At 36.7% G+C, this 16679-nt stretch overlaps 1 protein-coding gene across 4 annotated transcripts in view; it reads left to right on the top strand.

Annotated features, from left to right (window-relative positions):
* Window positions 1-16679, top strand: part of LOC127879013 (DNA mismatch repair protein Msh3-like) — a 54243-nt gene that overhangs the window by 17870 nt on the left and 19694 nt on the right. For all 4 annotated transcript variants that reach the window (XR_008048886.1, XR_008048885.1, XM_052425600.1 and 1 more), the window contains exons 8-11: window positions 3300-3405; window positions 4270-4464; window positions 5462-5594; window positions 6277-6464. Coding sequence is in view for 2 of the 4 variants with exons in the window: in XM_052425600.1 (XP_052281560.1) it covers window positions 3300-3405; window positions 4270-4464; window positions 5462-5594; window positions 6277-6464 (622 nt within the window). In the remaining 2 variants the exon portion in view is untranslated. The remainder of the gene's footprint in view (window positions 1-3299; window positions 3406-4269; window positions 4465-5461; window positions 5595-6276; window positions 6465-16679) is intronic.

Genomic DNA, 16679 nt, shown 5'->3' with positions numbered 1-16679 from the left:
ATCATATAATGGCAGTCATATTGTTTTGTTATCAGGTTTGACATAACTGCTTAACCCTTTACCACTCAGATATGTATTTGGCACATGTGTAGTCCATTAGAAAATTAAATTAGATTTAAGATTTGTTTTAACTAGAATAAATTTTAAAAGCCTTCATTTCCAACCATAGGATACTGATGAGGAGCAAACAGCATTAAACTTAAACAGACTGCAGATTACTGGCAGGCTGTTCTGCTTTATGCTGGTTGCATATAGTCATTTTCTGTTTGCTTCTTAGTAGGAACGGTTTAAACAAATATCACTTATTGACTATTGCCCACTTAAATCATATGAAGGGGGTAGATTGCTCTTGAAATCATTTCATGACAAATGCCCATCACAAGTGAAATGGCTGGCAATGAAACTTGAGATCATAGGATTAGTCCGAGAGCCCACGGGTGTTTATTGCAAGTTTTGAGGCCAAGATTTTTTTTGTATATTTGAAAAGGGTATTTTATATCCTTCCAGAAAACCCATTTCTTAAGTGTCACAGCCGTATATATCTATGATTTTTTGGATAAAATCACTCAAAATCGAAAGTTTTTCTGCTGATTTCTGGAATAATTAAATAAATACACATTTTCAGTCATGCGAATTAACCCAGGGTTTCCGTTTTGGGGTTTTAAAATAGGTATCAGAGACCTTTCCCGCTAATTCAGTGAAAAAAATATAATTTTCCATGTTTTTTTTTTTGAAGTTAAAAACCACAAAAATTCTCATTTTTTTAGCCGAATTTGCCCATTTTTCAATTTTTAATTCTGCAAATTCTTTTTACAAAGTTAACAATTTCCAACATATTTGTCTAATTAGTGTTTTAAAAACACACATATGGCCTCCTTGTTTCATTCCAACAACGACTTTTTTTTATCAGCATCTATTAGTGATTTGGGGGGGAAATGAATAAAATCACTCACAAAACTGCTGATTTCTGGAATAATTTGATTTAATTAGATTTATAAGACATGTGATCATTATAACAATCAAATATTGTTCGCATATATACAATTGCACTCTAAACAAACCATGCAATAATCGCAGAGTGATTTTAGGTTAAAACCACTATTTTTTTTTACAGTATATGTAGGTTAAAAACCACTAAATTTTGACTAGTTTAGCTGTTTTAGTCCATTTTTCAGGTTTTAGTTCATCGAATTTTTACTCTACTGAAATAATTTTCAACATATTAGTCTAAATACTGTATTAAAAACACACAAAAGGTTCTCCTGATTTAATTAAAACATGCACATTTGTTAATGAACACTTTTAGTGAGATTTCAGGAACAATAAACGAAATCAAACACAAAACTGCTAATTTTTGGAATAATTTGATATAGTTAGATTTAAAAGACATGTGATCACGATGATAATAAGCACTCTTCGTCTTTGTACATATGCGTATAACATAGCTCAAAACAAAACATTCCAATGAGTACAGTGTACTTGTAGGTTAAAAACCACTAAATTTTTAATATATTCTTTCTTTTTGAGTCATTTCACCTGATTTATTTCAGCGGTTTTCATACCCACTGCAAAGTTCGAAATTTATCTGCTGACATTTTAAATGATCTAACATTGCTTAAATATGCCCTTTAACATATTCAGTATTTTCAGTTAGACATAATCTAATGTATTGATATTAGTGTTTATAGGTTGAAAAAGGACCACTTGGTCCTTTTAACGACTTTCTTGATTTATTACAATACTTTGTTACGGAACGCAAAAATCTGTACTACATGTTATACATTTACAGTATTATTATAAACAAAACATTTACTAACATTTTATGTCACACAACTGTTACATGTAACAACATTTGGCATGAAAATCAAACAATTATTTAATTTCATCTAGACATTAACCATACTTTATGTACATAATAAATTATTATATTTCATACATGTACTGTTTTTCATGTTCACACATCTACTAGAATTTATCACGAACAATTCTTATCAACATGAAACAATAGTTTAACTACGTATACTTTATTTATTTTTATTTTTTTTAACAACATTTGTCACGAAAATCAAAAAATTATTTAATTTCATCTAGACATTAAACATACTTTGTATACATGATAAATTATCATATTTTATACATGTACTGTTTTTATGTACACACATCTACTAGCATTTATCACGCACAATTCTTATCAACATAAAACAATAGTTTAACTACGTATACTTTCAATAAATATATTTTTTTAACTAAAATGTATTTACAAAGTAAATAATGACGAACATTATAATTGTCATCCGGCCTTGTTATGTACTAAGTATGTGTACATCATAAATCTTTCACATGACTAAAAGCAACCATTTCCATATTCATCTATGTGTAAGTAAAGTCATCCAGTTGTGCTAGTACATTTAAGCAAATGCCAAAACATGATTATTCATGCTAATATTTCATTGTTGTATAAATCAGTATTTGAACAATCTTCGTCATCACCATCGATATCATCAATCTCCAACTCAACTTCATCAGTGTCATCTGGCTCATCAACGCTCTCCGAAAGCACACGTTCAATGTCTGTAGGTAATTGTGGTCCAGAAAACCACTTCAACTTAAAGTATCCATCATCTTCCAACCATCCATTTTCTGTTGGATCCAATTCCAGAGGGACTGCCTTGTGAGCATGCCGCCAAATATACGACACCAAATTTGTCCGTAGTAGCTTTTGGTGTAAAACAGGTTTTGAAGGAGGTAGAAGAGTGGCATCTGCACCTTTAATTTTACCGAGTGGTTGTGCTTCATCAGTTGGTGCAAACTTTGTTCGGAAGATGGAGTATCTGACACTTTCAACATCACATAATCCTGGCTTCCCATACATCGCACAAACAAATGACTCAATAGTACTCTCTGTTTCTGGTGTAACTTCCTGACCTTCTCCAAGGGCAGCAAATGCTTTCTGGAATAATGTAGACTTCTCGACAAGAGAGAATGGCCTAACCTTTCCCTTGCGGACAAATGCTGCAGTGTAATCGCAGCCTGTTAAAACATGCACTGCATGTAAGGCATCACAAATACTTTGCCCAAGGACGGATCCGAGCTTGCTGACTTCTATATATCTCCTGTTGTTACTGCTACTGAGTCCAACATCCATCCATACATTCAATGAATACTTTCCTGCATAGTTCAAAAGGATAACCAAAACATGTTTTGTTTAATGCACTATCAATTATGTTAGCATGCCTGGCTTAAAACTTCGACAAAGTTACTACAAGTTTTATTTGTAATTAATATGGGTTATTTCACAGCTTTAGATTTCATCCTGGAGCTACCAAAGCCTGTGCAGTGTTGCCTCGGGGCCTTGATAGAGTACCTTGAAGATTTTAACTTGCAATCAACATTGTCGGATGTCAGGTAAAATTAATTGGCAGATGAATCATACTAATAATGCTTATCTGTCTTTTGGAAAGCTCAATAATGCAGTTACAATGGTTGGGTGTGTATCATTATGTGTTTGGAATTGTCCGGACTGTCACTTTGTCCGTCATCTTGCAATTTTAAAATACATAATAAAAAATGTGTACCATCATAAAATGATGTTTCCCATGTTACAACCAACACCTTATTTCAAAAGTCAAGGTCACAATTGGAGGTTAAAGGTTGTATTTGGTCATAAAACACCTTTAACGCATTGTACTTTTGGCCTTCATCATGCAATTTTGTAATAAAATACCTTAAATGACCAATATATATTGAGAAAATGACCTTTTGCCTGTTAACTAATCTCTTCACTCCAAATACCGGTATCAAGATCACTTGAAGACTATGGGACCATAAAACACACAGCTTGTCTCGACTGTCTAGACTGTTATATTATCATTAAAGATAATAAATTTACATAATTTTCCTCAAATGTTCACCATGAAGAAATGATATGTAGCGAATAAAATCCTTTTTCCTACTTTAAAGGTCAAAGGTCAAATATATCCATACAAAATTCGGACAGAGTACATGTAGTTAACCAACAATAATAATTGTAATTTTTAAAAGGATTGGTGTATTAATGTTATTTATTTAAAAAAAATCCAGTCATTTTTGTAAGGTATCATAGTTTCAATAATGATTTTAACATTAATGTAGAAATAATTGCATTGAAAACCTTAAAGGCCTGACTTTCAATTGAACATACAACATTCAAGTTGCTTTGTTTGTGCATGTGCATGTACTTAAATACGCATGTACTTAAAAACCAGTGAGCATACTATTAAAATTCTGCAGCCTGTTCACAAAGTTTTCAACATTGACTGAGACCATGCAGCTGGACAGTCGTGTACTACACAACCTGGAGGTGTTTGTGAACCAGACGGACGGTTCAGAACGAGGCTCGCTGTTCTCCATGGTGAACCACACCCAAACAAAGGCTGGAGCGCGACTGCTGAAAACTTGGCTTGCTAAGCCATTAATAAATTACAGGTCAAAAGGGATAAACCCTTTACTGCTTAGATACGCATTTTGATGTTTTTGTTATCTCTTAAAAAATAAACATAAAGTAAATTAAAAACGTTTCTTTCTTGATTACAATTTTAAAAGCCTCATTTCCAACCCGTAGATATGAATGAGCAGCAAACTGCATAAAACCTGAACAGACTATGAGTTGCTTGATGACTGTTCTGGTTTTATGCTGGTTGCATAAAGCAATTTTCTTTTTGCTTGTGAATGGGAAAGAAGCATTTTATATCTGGACATTGTACTGTACTGTTTATTTTCACTTTGAGTTTGTAACAATTTCAATCAACAATTTCATACACAAGTTTTGTTGACAAATTACGAAACACCCTCATAGGCACAGATTGGGACTTCAAAATTACAAAAAGCATGTTTTTGTGTAAATGTTTTAAAATGACTTTCAGATTCAGTGGTTAAGTATGACATATTAAAATATTCAACCCTTAAGTACTAGAGAGTTGTAACTAGTTGAAGATCCTCAAATGTTCAGCTTATATAGAAATGCAAGTTGTTTGTTAAATCTGTTACAGTAGAAAATATAACGTTAATTGTATTGTCACTTATGTGCATACATGCATCCCAATAAATACACAGAAAATATGATTTTTAATGAATACTCACAGTATGAATCATGAACATTCTTTTTTACGTCCCCCACCACTATAGTGGGGGACATATTGTTTTTGCCCTGTCTGTTGGTTGGTTTGTGTGTTTGTTTGTGTGTTTGTTTGCTCCAACTTTAACATTTTGCCATTACTTTTGCAATATTGAAGATAGCAACTTCATACTTGGCATGCATGTGTATCTCATGGAGCTGCACATTTTGAGTGGTGAAAGGTCAAGGTCATCCTTCAAGGTCAAAGGTAAAATAAAATAAAATATAGCGGCACAGAAGGGGACATAGTGTTTCCGACAAACACATTTCTTGTTTTAAAGTTATGTTACATGTGTTTCACTTTTTTAGTGAAATCATGAAGCGACAAGAAGCTGTCAAACATTTAGTGGAGTGCGACCTTGAAGAAACTGAGGGCTGGTCCTCTGCATTGAGGAATCTTCCTGATCTGGAACAAAAATTGATGTCTGCTTTTCTGAAAAAGGTATTAAAATTGTATCTCATACTGCAAGTTCATCACATTGCACAACATCATGTCAATCCGGGTCACATTTAGTGCTGTATGAAGGCTGGTTTGATTTTGTGTGTGCAGAAGCAGCCATTAAATAGTGGTTACTTGTTGTTGGTGATGGTCCATTCTAGGCATTTAGTCTGGCAAATGCTGGGGGGATGGCAGGTAAATTTGGGTGGGTGTGGGGGGGGGGGGGGGCTTAAAAGAAGCAGCGAGACCTCTGTTTGTTGTTAAAAATTGTTGTAAGTGACTGAATTTTGCTCTTTCCCTAAAAGGTCTTATATTCCTTTTTTTTAAACAGGCTGAGTATGTATATAATTATCAGAAAATTGGCAAATACAAGAGGGAAAATGGCTTAGATTTAAGGGAAAATCATGGGATGTATTCGGGTGATTTGGGCATATTTAAAAACACTGAATGCTTCCATAGTGGGGATTGAACCTGTGACCTCCCGTTTGCTAGGCAGACACCATATCCCCTTCTGTTGCCAGGCAGACACCATATCCCCTTCTGTTTGCTAGGCAGACACCATATCCCCTTCTGTTGCCAGGCAGACACCATATCCCCTTCTGTTTGCTAGGCAGACACCATATCCCCTATGCCACTTTCTTTTGAAAGTGTTGTTAAATAATGTTAACATGAACTTAATTTGTAGATTAAACCAGCTGACTTTTACAACATGTGTGTTGCCCTGGAGACTGTGAGGTCAGAGTTCGCAAAGAAGAGGTCAAAGTCACAGCGTCATGTGACCTCTCATTTGTTAAGCAACTACTTGACGAATGTTCCAGACCTGCTGTCAGATGTGGGTCACATTGTAGAATCATTGAATGGAAAAGCAGCCAAGTAATGTGATTTATTGAACAATGAATTGTTTACATAAATTTTTTCAATACTTCCATCATTAAGATCTCAAGATCTCATGTTACATGCAAATTATTGTCCCCTACCGGTGAAACTGGAGGGGATTTTGTTGTGTATGTGGGTTTAAGACAACGCTATAACACCAGTCAGTTTGGTGGCTAATTAAATACTACACCGATACAGCGATAGGCATGCAGCAATACAACATTGTAGAAGGGGCTTATCATGACTGACGTGATCATCATGCATAACAATGCTTCCCATTTAAATGTGTTGATCATATAATTCTTCAAAAATCATTTCATAATTTCAAAAATAATAATTTTCAAACATTACATTTCTTGTTCAAATATCAACTCAGTCAGTGTTCTTATCTAATTTACTGCGAAATTAAGCATTAATTGTTCATAATTACATATAGCTACTACACAATGTTATAAATTGCTCATTAGCTCATTAGCATTCACAAGTATCAAAATGTCCAAGGAAATGTACTGAAGCAATAAATCTGATCAGTTACAAATTACTACTGATAAGACTGTCGTTCAGGCTGTCGCCTGTTTCTCAATGGATACCGACACTCCTTAATTAATTGCTCATTTGATCCAACAGAATCATTTTGAGAATCATTTTCATTTGTATCTTAGTTCTCAAATAGTACCGGGTGGTCTGACATCAATGGTCTATTACACGGAGTCTCGTTAACAGACAGCGGTTCGCATGGTAATAGGTTTGTTTCATTTTCATTTGAAACGTTTTCCACGTCCGTAGCGCAAAGCTGATCAATGTGCCTTCTCCACACTGTATAACCAATGTCCACTTTATACATAAGTGGTCCCTCAAGTGGACTACAATAGTGCCCTTTATCCATTTTTCCTTAGAATTAGGCCTAAAATCTCGTACAAGTTCACTCTGATCTAAATCTAGTTCGCAAAATTTATTTATGCCCGGAACTGACATATCATTTGCCGGTCATTCACGTGCTGCTTAGTATCAGGTTTAAGCATATCTTACCTACTTCGCAAATCACGACCTAAGAACATTCTCGCTGGTGTTTTGCCGGTTGTAGAATGCGGCGTGTTACGATATGTATGCAAAAAGCAATTCAGTTTCTGGTTAAGGTCATCCGTTTCGCTGTTGATTGCGCGAATGCTAGATTTGAAAGAAGCATTGAAGCGCTCCACAAGACCATTTGTGGATGGCTTAGCAACCGCAGTCCTTATATGAAGAATTCTGTTTCATTTCATGAACAGTTGGAAGCTTTCAGATGTGAATGTACTTTCATTGTCCGAAACAATTTGCTTTGGTTACCCATATCTTGCAAATACGGTTCGCACGACTTGAATTGTTCTTTCTGTGTTCGTTGTATTCATTTCAATGACCTCAGGCCACATAGAGTGAGCATCAACCATGACTTAGAACATTGGTCCTAGAAACGGGCCAGCGAAATCTACGTGTATCCGCTCCCAGCTAGAGCTTGGCCATTCCCACGGATGTAATTACACATGCGCTGGTAACTTCTGCTGTATTGCGCAACCATTACAATGTTTGGCCAGACTTTCAATGTCGGCATCAATCCCCGGCCACCAGACATAGCTCCGAGCTAGTCCTTTCATCTTTACGATTCCCGAATGGCTAGCATGTAACAGATCAAGAACACCATTCTTAGTTTTATGGTAATAATAACCCTATTTCCCCACATCAGACACCCATGTTAAAGTGTTATCTTGTTTCGGCGGAAGTAGTAGCCTTTGAGTACTGGCTCATTAGCGATTGCAGCCCAGCCCTTTTGACGTATTCTAAGACGCGTAAAATAACTGACTCGCGCTGCGCTTTGCGGCTTATTTTTGAACATGTTACAGGGAGTTGCTCGAATTGTGATGTGTAGAATACTTCTTCTTCATCATCAGAGTTATGATCATGATTCGGCGCGGGTAGTCTGGATAACCCATCAACATTTGTATGCCGTTTTGTGCATTTGTACTCTATGTCGTAATCCAAACCGGATAGGTACAAAGCATATCTTTGTAAGCGCGCAGCAGTTGTTGCGGGTATGCTTTTGCTTGGACTGAAGATTGATAACAGCGGCTGACAGTCCGTTACTAGACAAAATTTCCGACCATACAGGTATGGGTAGAATTTCTTTACTGCCCAAAATATAGCCAACGCTTCTCTATCAATCTTCCCGTATCTTTGCTCAGTATTGCTTAATGACCTTGACGCAAAAGCAATAGGTTTTTCAGAACTGTCTGTCATTACATTAGACAGAATTCCCGATATTCCTACCAGAGAGGCATCCGTTGCCAGTCTTACTGGAAGATTTGGGTTATAGTGCGTAAGCACATGCTCAGAAGTGATCAGCTTTTTTTAATTTTGGAAGGAGATCTCACATTCTTTTGACCAAATAAACTTTCGATATTTTTCAAGCATCGCGTTTAGTGGTTTAATGACAGTGGAGAGATTTGGTAGAAACCTGTGGTAGTAATTGCGAACACCTAGATAAGCCCTTAAAGAAGTACCATCTTTAGGTGTGGGTGTGTCAATCACAGCCTGCACCTTGTCATTACACTTCCATAATCCATCTTTGTCGATCTCGTGTCCACAATACGTAACTCTATCCTCAAAAACACACACTTGTCTTTGTTTAGTTTTAAACCAAACTCATTCAAACGACAAAGCACTTTCTCGAGGTTATCCAAATGAGACTGATCACTGTCACCTGTCACGATCATGTCATTGAATATGCATTGCACTTCAGGTATTCCTTGTAGTATCTGGTCAATTGTGCGTTGCCAGATTGTGGGAAGTGACAATATTTCGTACACACATCTGTTGTACCGATACAGCCCTTAATGAGTGCTAATGGTCAACAATTCCTTGCTGTCCTCAAGTTGGAGATACGCCTGGAAAAGATCCAGTTTCGAGTATTTCTTTCCGTGTGACAGATTCGCGAAGATGTCCTTGATCCTTGGTAAGGGGTAGTTTACAACTTTAAGTGCTTGGTTGACTGTCACTTTAAAGTCCCCACAAATTCGGACATCCTCTCCGTTGTTTTTTATGCCCCCGGTAGGGTGGCTTATAGCAGTTGAACTGTCCGTCAGTCAGTATGTGTGTATGTGTGTATATCAGTCTGTCCGTCCGTCCGAAAACTTTAATGGCCATAACTTTTCAATATTGAAGATAGCACCTTGATATTTGGCATGCATGTGCATCTCACGGAGCTGCACATTTTGAGTGGTGAAAGGTTAAGGTGAAGGTCATCCTTCAAGGTCTAATGTCTAATATATTGCGTCTGTCCGTCCGTCCAAAAACTATTACATTGGCCATAACTTTTTATGCCCCCGGTAGGGGGGCATATAGCAGTTGAACTGTCCGTCAGTCAGTATGTGTGTATGTCAGTCTGCCCGTCCGTCCGAAAACTTTAATGGACATAACTTTTTCAATATTGAAGATAGCAACTTGATATTTGGCATGCATGTGCATCTCACGGAGCTGCACATTTTGAGTGGTGAAAGGTGAAGGTCATCCTTCAAGGTCAAATGTCTAATATATGGCGTTTGTCCGTCCGTCCAAAAACTTTTACATTGGCCATAACTTTTTCACTACTGAAGATAGCAACTTTATATTTGGCATGCATGTGTATCTCATGGAGCTGAACATTTTGAGTGGTGAAAGGTGAAGGTCAAGGTCATCCTTCAAGGTCAAATGTCAAATATATGGTGTCCGTCCGTCCGAAAACTTTAACATTGGCCATAACTTTTTCTTTATTGAAGATAGCAACTTGATATTTGGCATGCATGTGCATCTCACGGAGCTGCACATTTTGAGTGGTGAAAGGTGAAGGTCATCCTTCAAGGTCAAATGTCAAATTTATGGCGTCTGTCCGTCCGAAAACTTTAACATTGGCCATAACTTTTTCAATATTGAAGATAGCAACTTGATATTTGGCATGCATGTGTATCTCATGAAGCTGCAAATTTTTAGTGGTGGAAGTTCAAGGTCAAGGTCATCCTTCAAGGTCAAATATAAAAATAAAAATAAAAAAAATAAAATTCAAAGTGGCGTTCTCATGAAGCTGCACATTTTGAGTGGTGGAAGTTCAAGGTCAAGGTCATCCTTCAAGGTCGAAGGTCCAAAAAAAAATTCTTTTTTTTTCAAAGCGGCGTTCTCATGAAGCTGCACATTTTGAGTGGTGGAAGTTCAAGGTAATCCTTCAAGGTCAAAGTTAAAAAAAAAATAGTTTTTTTTTTTTCAAGGCGGCGCAATAGGGGGCATTGTGTTTCTGACGAACACATCTCTTGTTCAATACTGGAACGATTTGTGTTGCCCATCTGCTGGTATTTACCTTTGAAATAATACCTTGCCTTTCAAGGCTGTCGAGTTCATGCTCTATTTTCGGTTTCATAGAGTACGGAACTGTCCTTGCTTTCAAGAATCTGGTCGACGCGTCTTCTTTCAATGTTAACCTGGCTTTTATGTCTTTCACTTTTCCGATACCTTCATCGAAAACATTTGCATCGTTTTTCATAATTGTGTTAAGTCTGTCTTTAACAATATGTTTCTCGATCATGTTTACGGGAACAATGCGTTGCCAGTCTAACTTGATAGCCCTTAGCCTGTCTGTCCCATACAACGTAGGGCCAGTGCCTTGAACTTCACAAAGCCATAATTGTGTTGATTGTCAATTGTACTTTACTGTTACAACCTTGGTACCTACTTGTTTAATGATTTCTCCGGAGTACGTCTTAAGTACTGACTTTGTGGGATCTAGTGGTACATTTCAGAACAGTTTTCGGAAATCAATTTCCGACATTAATGCTACTGCCGATCCTGTGGCAACTTCCATTCTGAATATATGTTCGTCAATTGTTGTCTCTACGGTTGACAGAATTAACAATCAAAACATTGTCATTATCTGTGGTGTTCATTGCATTGACGTGTTTCATTTTAAGACATATTGTCTGAATGTGTCCTCTAGTCTTGCAGAAGTAACAAACGGCACTTTTCAACCAACATTTTTGCGACACATGGTTGTTCTTCCCACAATGAATACAGTTTGGTTTGGAAATACCTTGCACCGTTTCTCTTTTAGGTGGTTGTCTTATCTTAGTGTGTTTACGGTTTGCAATCCGGTGTACACTTCCGGTAGTTGCCGACGACTGAAGTTCTGCAGCGTCCTTGGTTGCTGTTTCCATAGCAGTCGCAATTTCTATTGCTTTAGCGAATGTTAGGTCAACTGTTGAAAGCAACTTCCTCTGTGTTGTTTCCTCATGAAGACCGCAAACAAATCTGTCCCTTAATGTGTCGTTAAAGTTGTCGCCAAAGTTACAAAATTCCGCCAACTTCCTTAATGTTGCTATGTAGTCCTTGATACATTTCCCTGTTGCCTGATTTTGTTTATGAAATTGAAAACGTTTGGCAATGATCAGTGGTTTTGGACTGGGGTGAGTGCTAAGCAAATCACACAGTTTCTTGTACGTCTTCTCCGACGGCTTTGCCGGTGACGTTAAACTCCTGAGAAGTCCTTTCCGCTAGGAGGGTTAGTAATCCAGCCACTCTCTTTTCATCTGCAATATCATTCACAATGAAATATTGCTCCAGGCGTTCTTGATAAAAAGTCCATGTTCCGAGTTACCCTCAAACGGATTAATACGTCCTATTAACGCTGTTGCCGTGATTATCACAGATGTAATATCCAGAATTTAATGCACAATACTTCATTTTGAAAGAAAGGATAATTTCCCGAAATAAAAATCTGCACCATCCTCGTCGCCAATTGTTTTGTATGTCACTATGTGGGTTTAAGACAATGCTAGAACACCGGTCAGTTTGGTGGCTATTTTAATACTACACTGATACAGCCATAGGCATTCAGCAATACAACATGGTAGGTGGGGCTTATCATGACTGATGTGATCATTATACATAACAGACTTATGGTTTGCGCTCTGTGTGTCAGTCTGTCTGTCAGTCTGTCCGTCACACTTTTTTGGATCTGCGATAACTTTAAAAGTTCTTCATGACCCCAACCTATAAACAAGAGCAGACAACTGTATCAAGCATTTTGTAAGAATTATGGCCCTTTTTTCACTTACATGTAGAATATGCATATTATTGATAAATCTGTGTTAAAGTTTGCGTACCACCACAAATATTTTCTTTGTCCCTTGACATATTGCTTTCATATTTTGCATACTTCTTAACCAACATGACCCCAATCTGTAAACAGGAGCAGACAACTGTAACAAGCATTTTGTAAGAATTATGGCCCTTTTTCCACTTAGAATATGCATATTATTGATAAATCTATGTTAAAGTTTTCATACCACCTCAAATATTTTCTATGTCCCTTGACATATTGATGTCCCTTGACATATTGCTTTCATATTTTGCAAACTTCTGTACCAACATGACCCCAATCTATAAACAAGAGCAGACAACTGTAACAAGCATTTTGTAAGAGTTATGGCCCTTTTTCCACTTAGAATATGCATATTATTTATAAATCTATGTTTAAGTTTGCATACCACCTCAAATATTTTCTATGTACCTTGTCATATTGCTTTTATATTTTGCATACTTCTTTACCAACATGACCACAATCTATCAACAAGAGGTGACAAATGGATCAAGCATTTTGTAAGAATTATGTTCCCTTTTTAGCTCGACTATTATATATGAAATATATATAGTGGAGCTATCCTACTCACCCTGGCGTCAGCGTCTGCGTTAGCGTGCAAATGTTAAAGTTTTCGTACTACCCCAATTATTTTCATTGTCCCTTGACATATTGCTTTCATATTTTGCATACTTGTTTACCAACATGACCACAACCTATAAACTATAACTATAAACCACTTAGAATATGCAGCAAATGTTAAAGTTTGCATACTACCCCAAATATTTTCAATGTCCCTTTATGTATTGCTTTCATATTTTGCATACTTGTTAACCATCATGACCCCAACCTATAAACAAGAGCAGACAACTGTATCAAGTATTTTGACAGAATTAATGCCCCTTTTATACTTAGAATATGCATATTATTGATTATGTTATAGTTTGCGTACTACCCCAAATATTTCCTATATCCTTTGACATATTGCTTTTATATTTTGCATACTTGTTTACCAACATGACCCCAACCTATAAACAAGAGCAGACAACTCTATCAAGCATTTTATAATAATTATGGCCCCTTTTCCACTTAGAATATGCAGCAAATGTTAAAGTTTGCGTACTACCCCAAATATTTTCAATGTCCCTTTACCTATTGCTTTCATATTTTGCATTCGTGTTTACCATCATGACCCCAACCTATAAACAAGAGCATACAACTGTACTAAGCATTTTGACAGAATTATTGCCCCTTTTATACTTAGAAGTTGCATATTATTGATAAATCTATGTTAAACTTTGCGTACTACCCCAAATATTTCCTATATCCTTTGACATATTGCTTTTATATTTTGCATACTTGTTTACCAACATGACCTCAACCTATAAACAAGAGCAGACCACTGTATCAAGCATTTTTACATAATTATGGCCCCTTTTACACTTAGATAATTGAACATTTTGCTTAAATTGCCATAACTTCTTTATTTATGATCACATTTTATTATTACTTTGACAAAACAACACTTACCTGAATACCACAATGGATTCCAGCCAAACAATACCCCACGCCCCTACCCAGAATCCCTTCCCCCCCCCCCCCCCCCCTCTCCCTCCCCCAATTTTTTTTAATTTTTATTTAAACATCATCTAATAAATTACCACACCTCACATTATACCCCCCTCTCACCCCCCCTACCCCCCCCCAACCTCCCCCCTCCAATTTTTGTTTTTTACATCATCTAATAAATTACCCCACCCCTCATTATACCGCCCTCTCTGCCTCCCAACCCCCCCCTCCCAAAACCTCCCCCCCCCCCAATTTTTTTTTTAACATCATCTAATATATTACCCCACCCCACATTATACCCCCCTATACCCCCCTCTCACCCCCCCCCCTACCCCCCCCTACACCCCCCTACAATTTTTATTTTTCCTTTTTTTTATTTTTGAAAGATCGTCTAATAAATTTCCCCACCCCACATTATACCCCCTCTCAAACCCCCCCCCCCAATTTTTATTATTTTGTTTTCCTTTTTTATTTTTGAAAGATCGTCTATAAATTATTGAATATGAACAATTTCCCCATGATGGCTTACGTTATACTGTCAAGCACTCGAATAGTCGAGCGCGCTGTCCTCTGACAGCTCTTGTTATGTCCCCCACCACTATAGTGGGGGACATATTGTTTTTGCCCTGTCTGTTGGTTGGTTGGTTTGTGTGTTTGTTTGCTCCAACTTTAACATTTTGCCATAACTTTTGCAATATTGAAGATAGCAACTTCACATTTTGAGTGGTGAAAGGTCAAAGTCAAGGTCATCCTTCAAGGTCAAAGGTCAAATATATAGCTTCAAAGCCGCGCAGTAGAGGTGATAGAGTTTCTGACAAACACATATCTTGTTATACTTAAAAAATTGAAAATTTGGTTAAGTTTTGTGTTTAAATTCACTTTATTCCTAAAGTATCAAAGCTATTGCTTTCATACTTGCAACACTTACTAACTACTGTAAGGGGACTGTATAGGGCAAGTTGCATAACTCTGGTTGGCATTTTAACGGAATTATGGCCCTTTTTTGTCTTAGTAACTTTGAATATTTTGTTTAATTTTGTGTTTAGATCCACTTAACTTCTTAAGTATCAAGGCTATTGCTTCTTCAAACTTCAAATACTTTCTTACTATCATGAGGGTACTGTACCTGGCAAGTTGAATTTGATCTTGACCTTTGAATGACCTTGACTCTCAAGGTCAAATAAATAAATTTTAACTAAATTGCCATAATTTCTTTATTTATGATCAGATTTGATTCATACTTTGACATAACAAACTTACCTGACATTCCACAATAGACTTTACCCAAACCATCCCCCACCCCCCACCCCAGAATCACCCCCCCCCCCAAAAAAAAAATAATGAAAAAAATTGTTTTTCCTTTTTTTGTATTTTTGAAAGATCATCTAATAAATGACCACACCACCACATTAAACCCCCCTCTCCAACCCCCCTCCCAATTTTTTTTTCTTTGAAACATGGTAAAAAAATTCCACAAATATTTATTGTCCCCTACCGGTTTTACCGGAGGGGACTTATGGTTTGCGCTCTGTGTGTCTGTCTGTCTGTCTGTCTGTCTGTGAGTCTGTCAGTCTGTCACACTTTTCTGGATCCTGCGATAATTTTAAAAATTCTTCATATTTTTTCATGAAACTTGAAACATGGATAGATGGCAATATGAACATTATGCACGTCATTTCATTTTGTTCGTACGTCAAAAATTATGGTTGCTATGGCAACAAATAGACTAGAAATACTGCTGAAAATGGTGTTTTTCTGGATCCTGCGATAATTTTAAAAGTTCTTCCTATTTTTTCATGAAACTTAAACATGGATAGATGGCAATATGGACATTATGCACGTCATTTCATTTTGTTCCTACACCAAAAATTCTGGTTGCTATGGCAACAAATAGACTAGTAATACTGCTGAAAATGGTGTTTTTCTGGATCCTGCGATAACTTAAAAAGTTCTTCATATTTTGTCATGAAACTTGAAACATGGATAGATGGCAATATGGACATTATGCATGTCATTTCATTTTGTTCCTACGTCAAAAATTCTGGTTGCTATGGCAACAAATAAAAAAAATCCGACAATGGTGGAATTTCTGACAATGGTGGAGCCGGTACTCGGGGGACATATATTGCTTGGCAATAGTCTTGTTTACTTTATTTTTGAAGGATCGTCCAACCATCCCACCCAAGCTATTGCTATCAAACTTGAAATAAAATCTTATTAGTTTGTTTTATGTCTTTACAAATGTTCAAGAGATTGTGGAAAATATTCCTGAACTCAGAATCGTCTTTAAAGTACAACTTCTTTTAAACATAAGCGATCAATATGTTTCAATTATGGTCCTCTTCCTTTTAAAATATGACTATATTACCTTGACCTTATTAAATATGAACAATTTCCCCATGATGGCTTCGGTTATACTTTCAAGCACTCAAATAGTAGAGCGCGCTGTCCTCTGAAAGCTCTTGTTTTCATGACACATCGATAGATCGCAATATGGACACTATGCACGT

This window comes from Dreissena polymorpha, chromosome 4 (assembly GCF_020536995.1).
Source record: "Dreissena polymorpha isolate Duluth1 chromosome 4, UMN_Dpol_1.0, whole genome shotgun sequence".
NCBI classification, from domain to species: domain Eukaryota; kingdom Metazoa; phylum Mollusca; class Bivalvia; order Myida; family Dreissenidae; genus Dreissena; species Dreissena polymorpha.
This window is presented reverse-complemented; position numbering and strand designations above follow the sequence as displayed.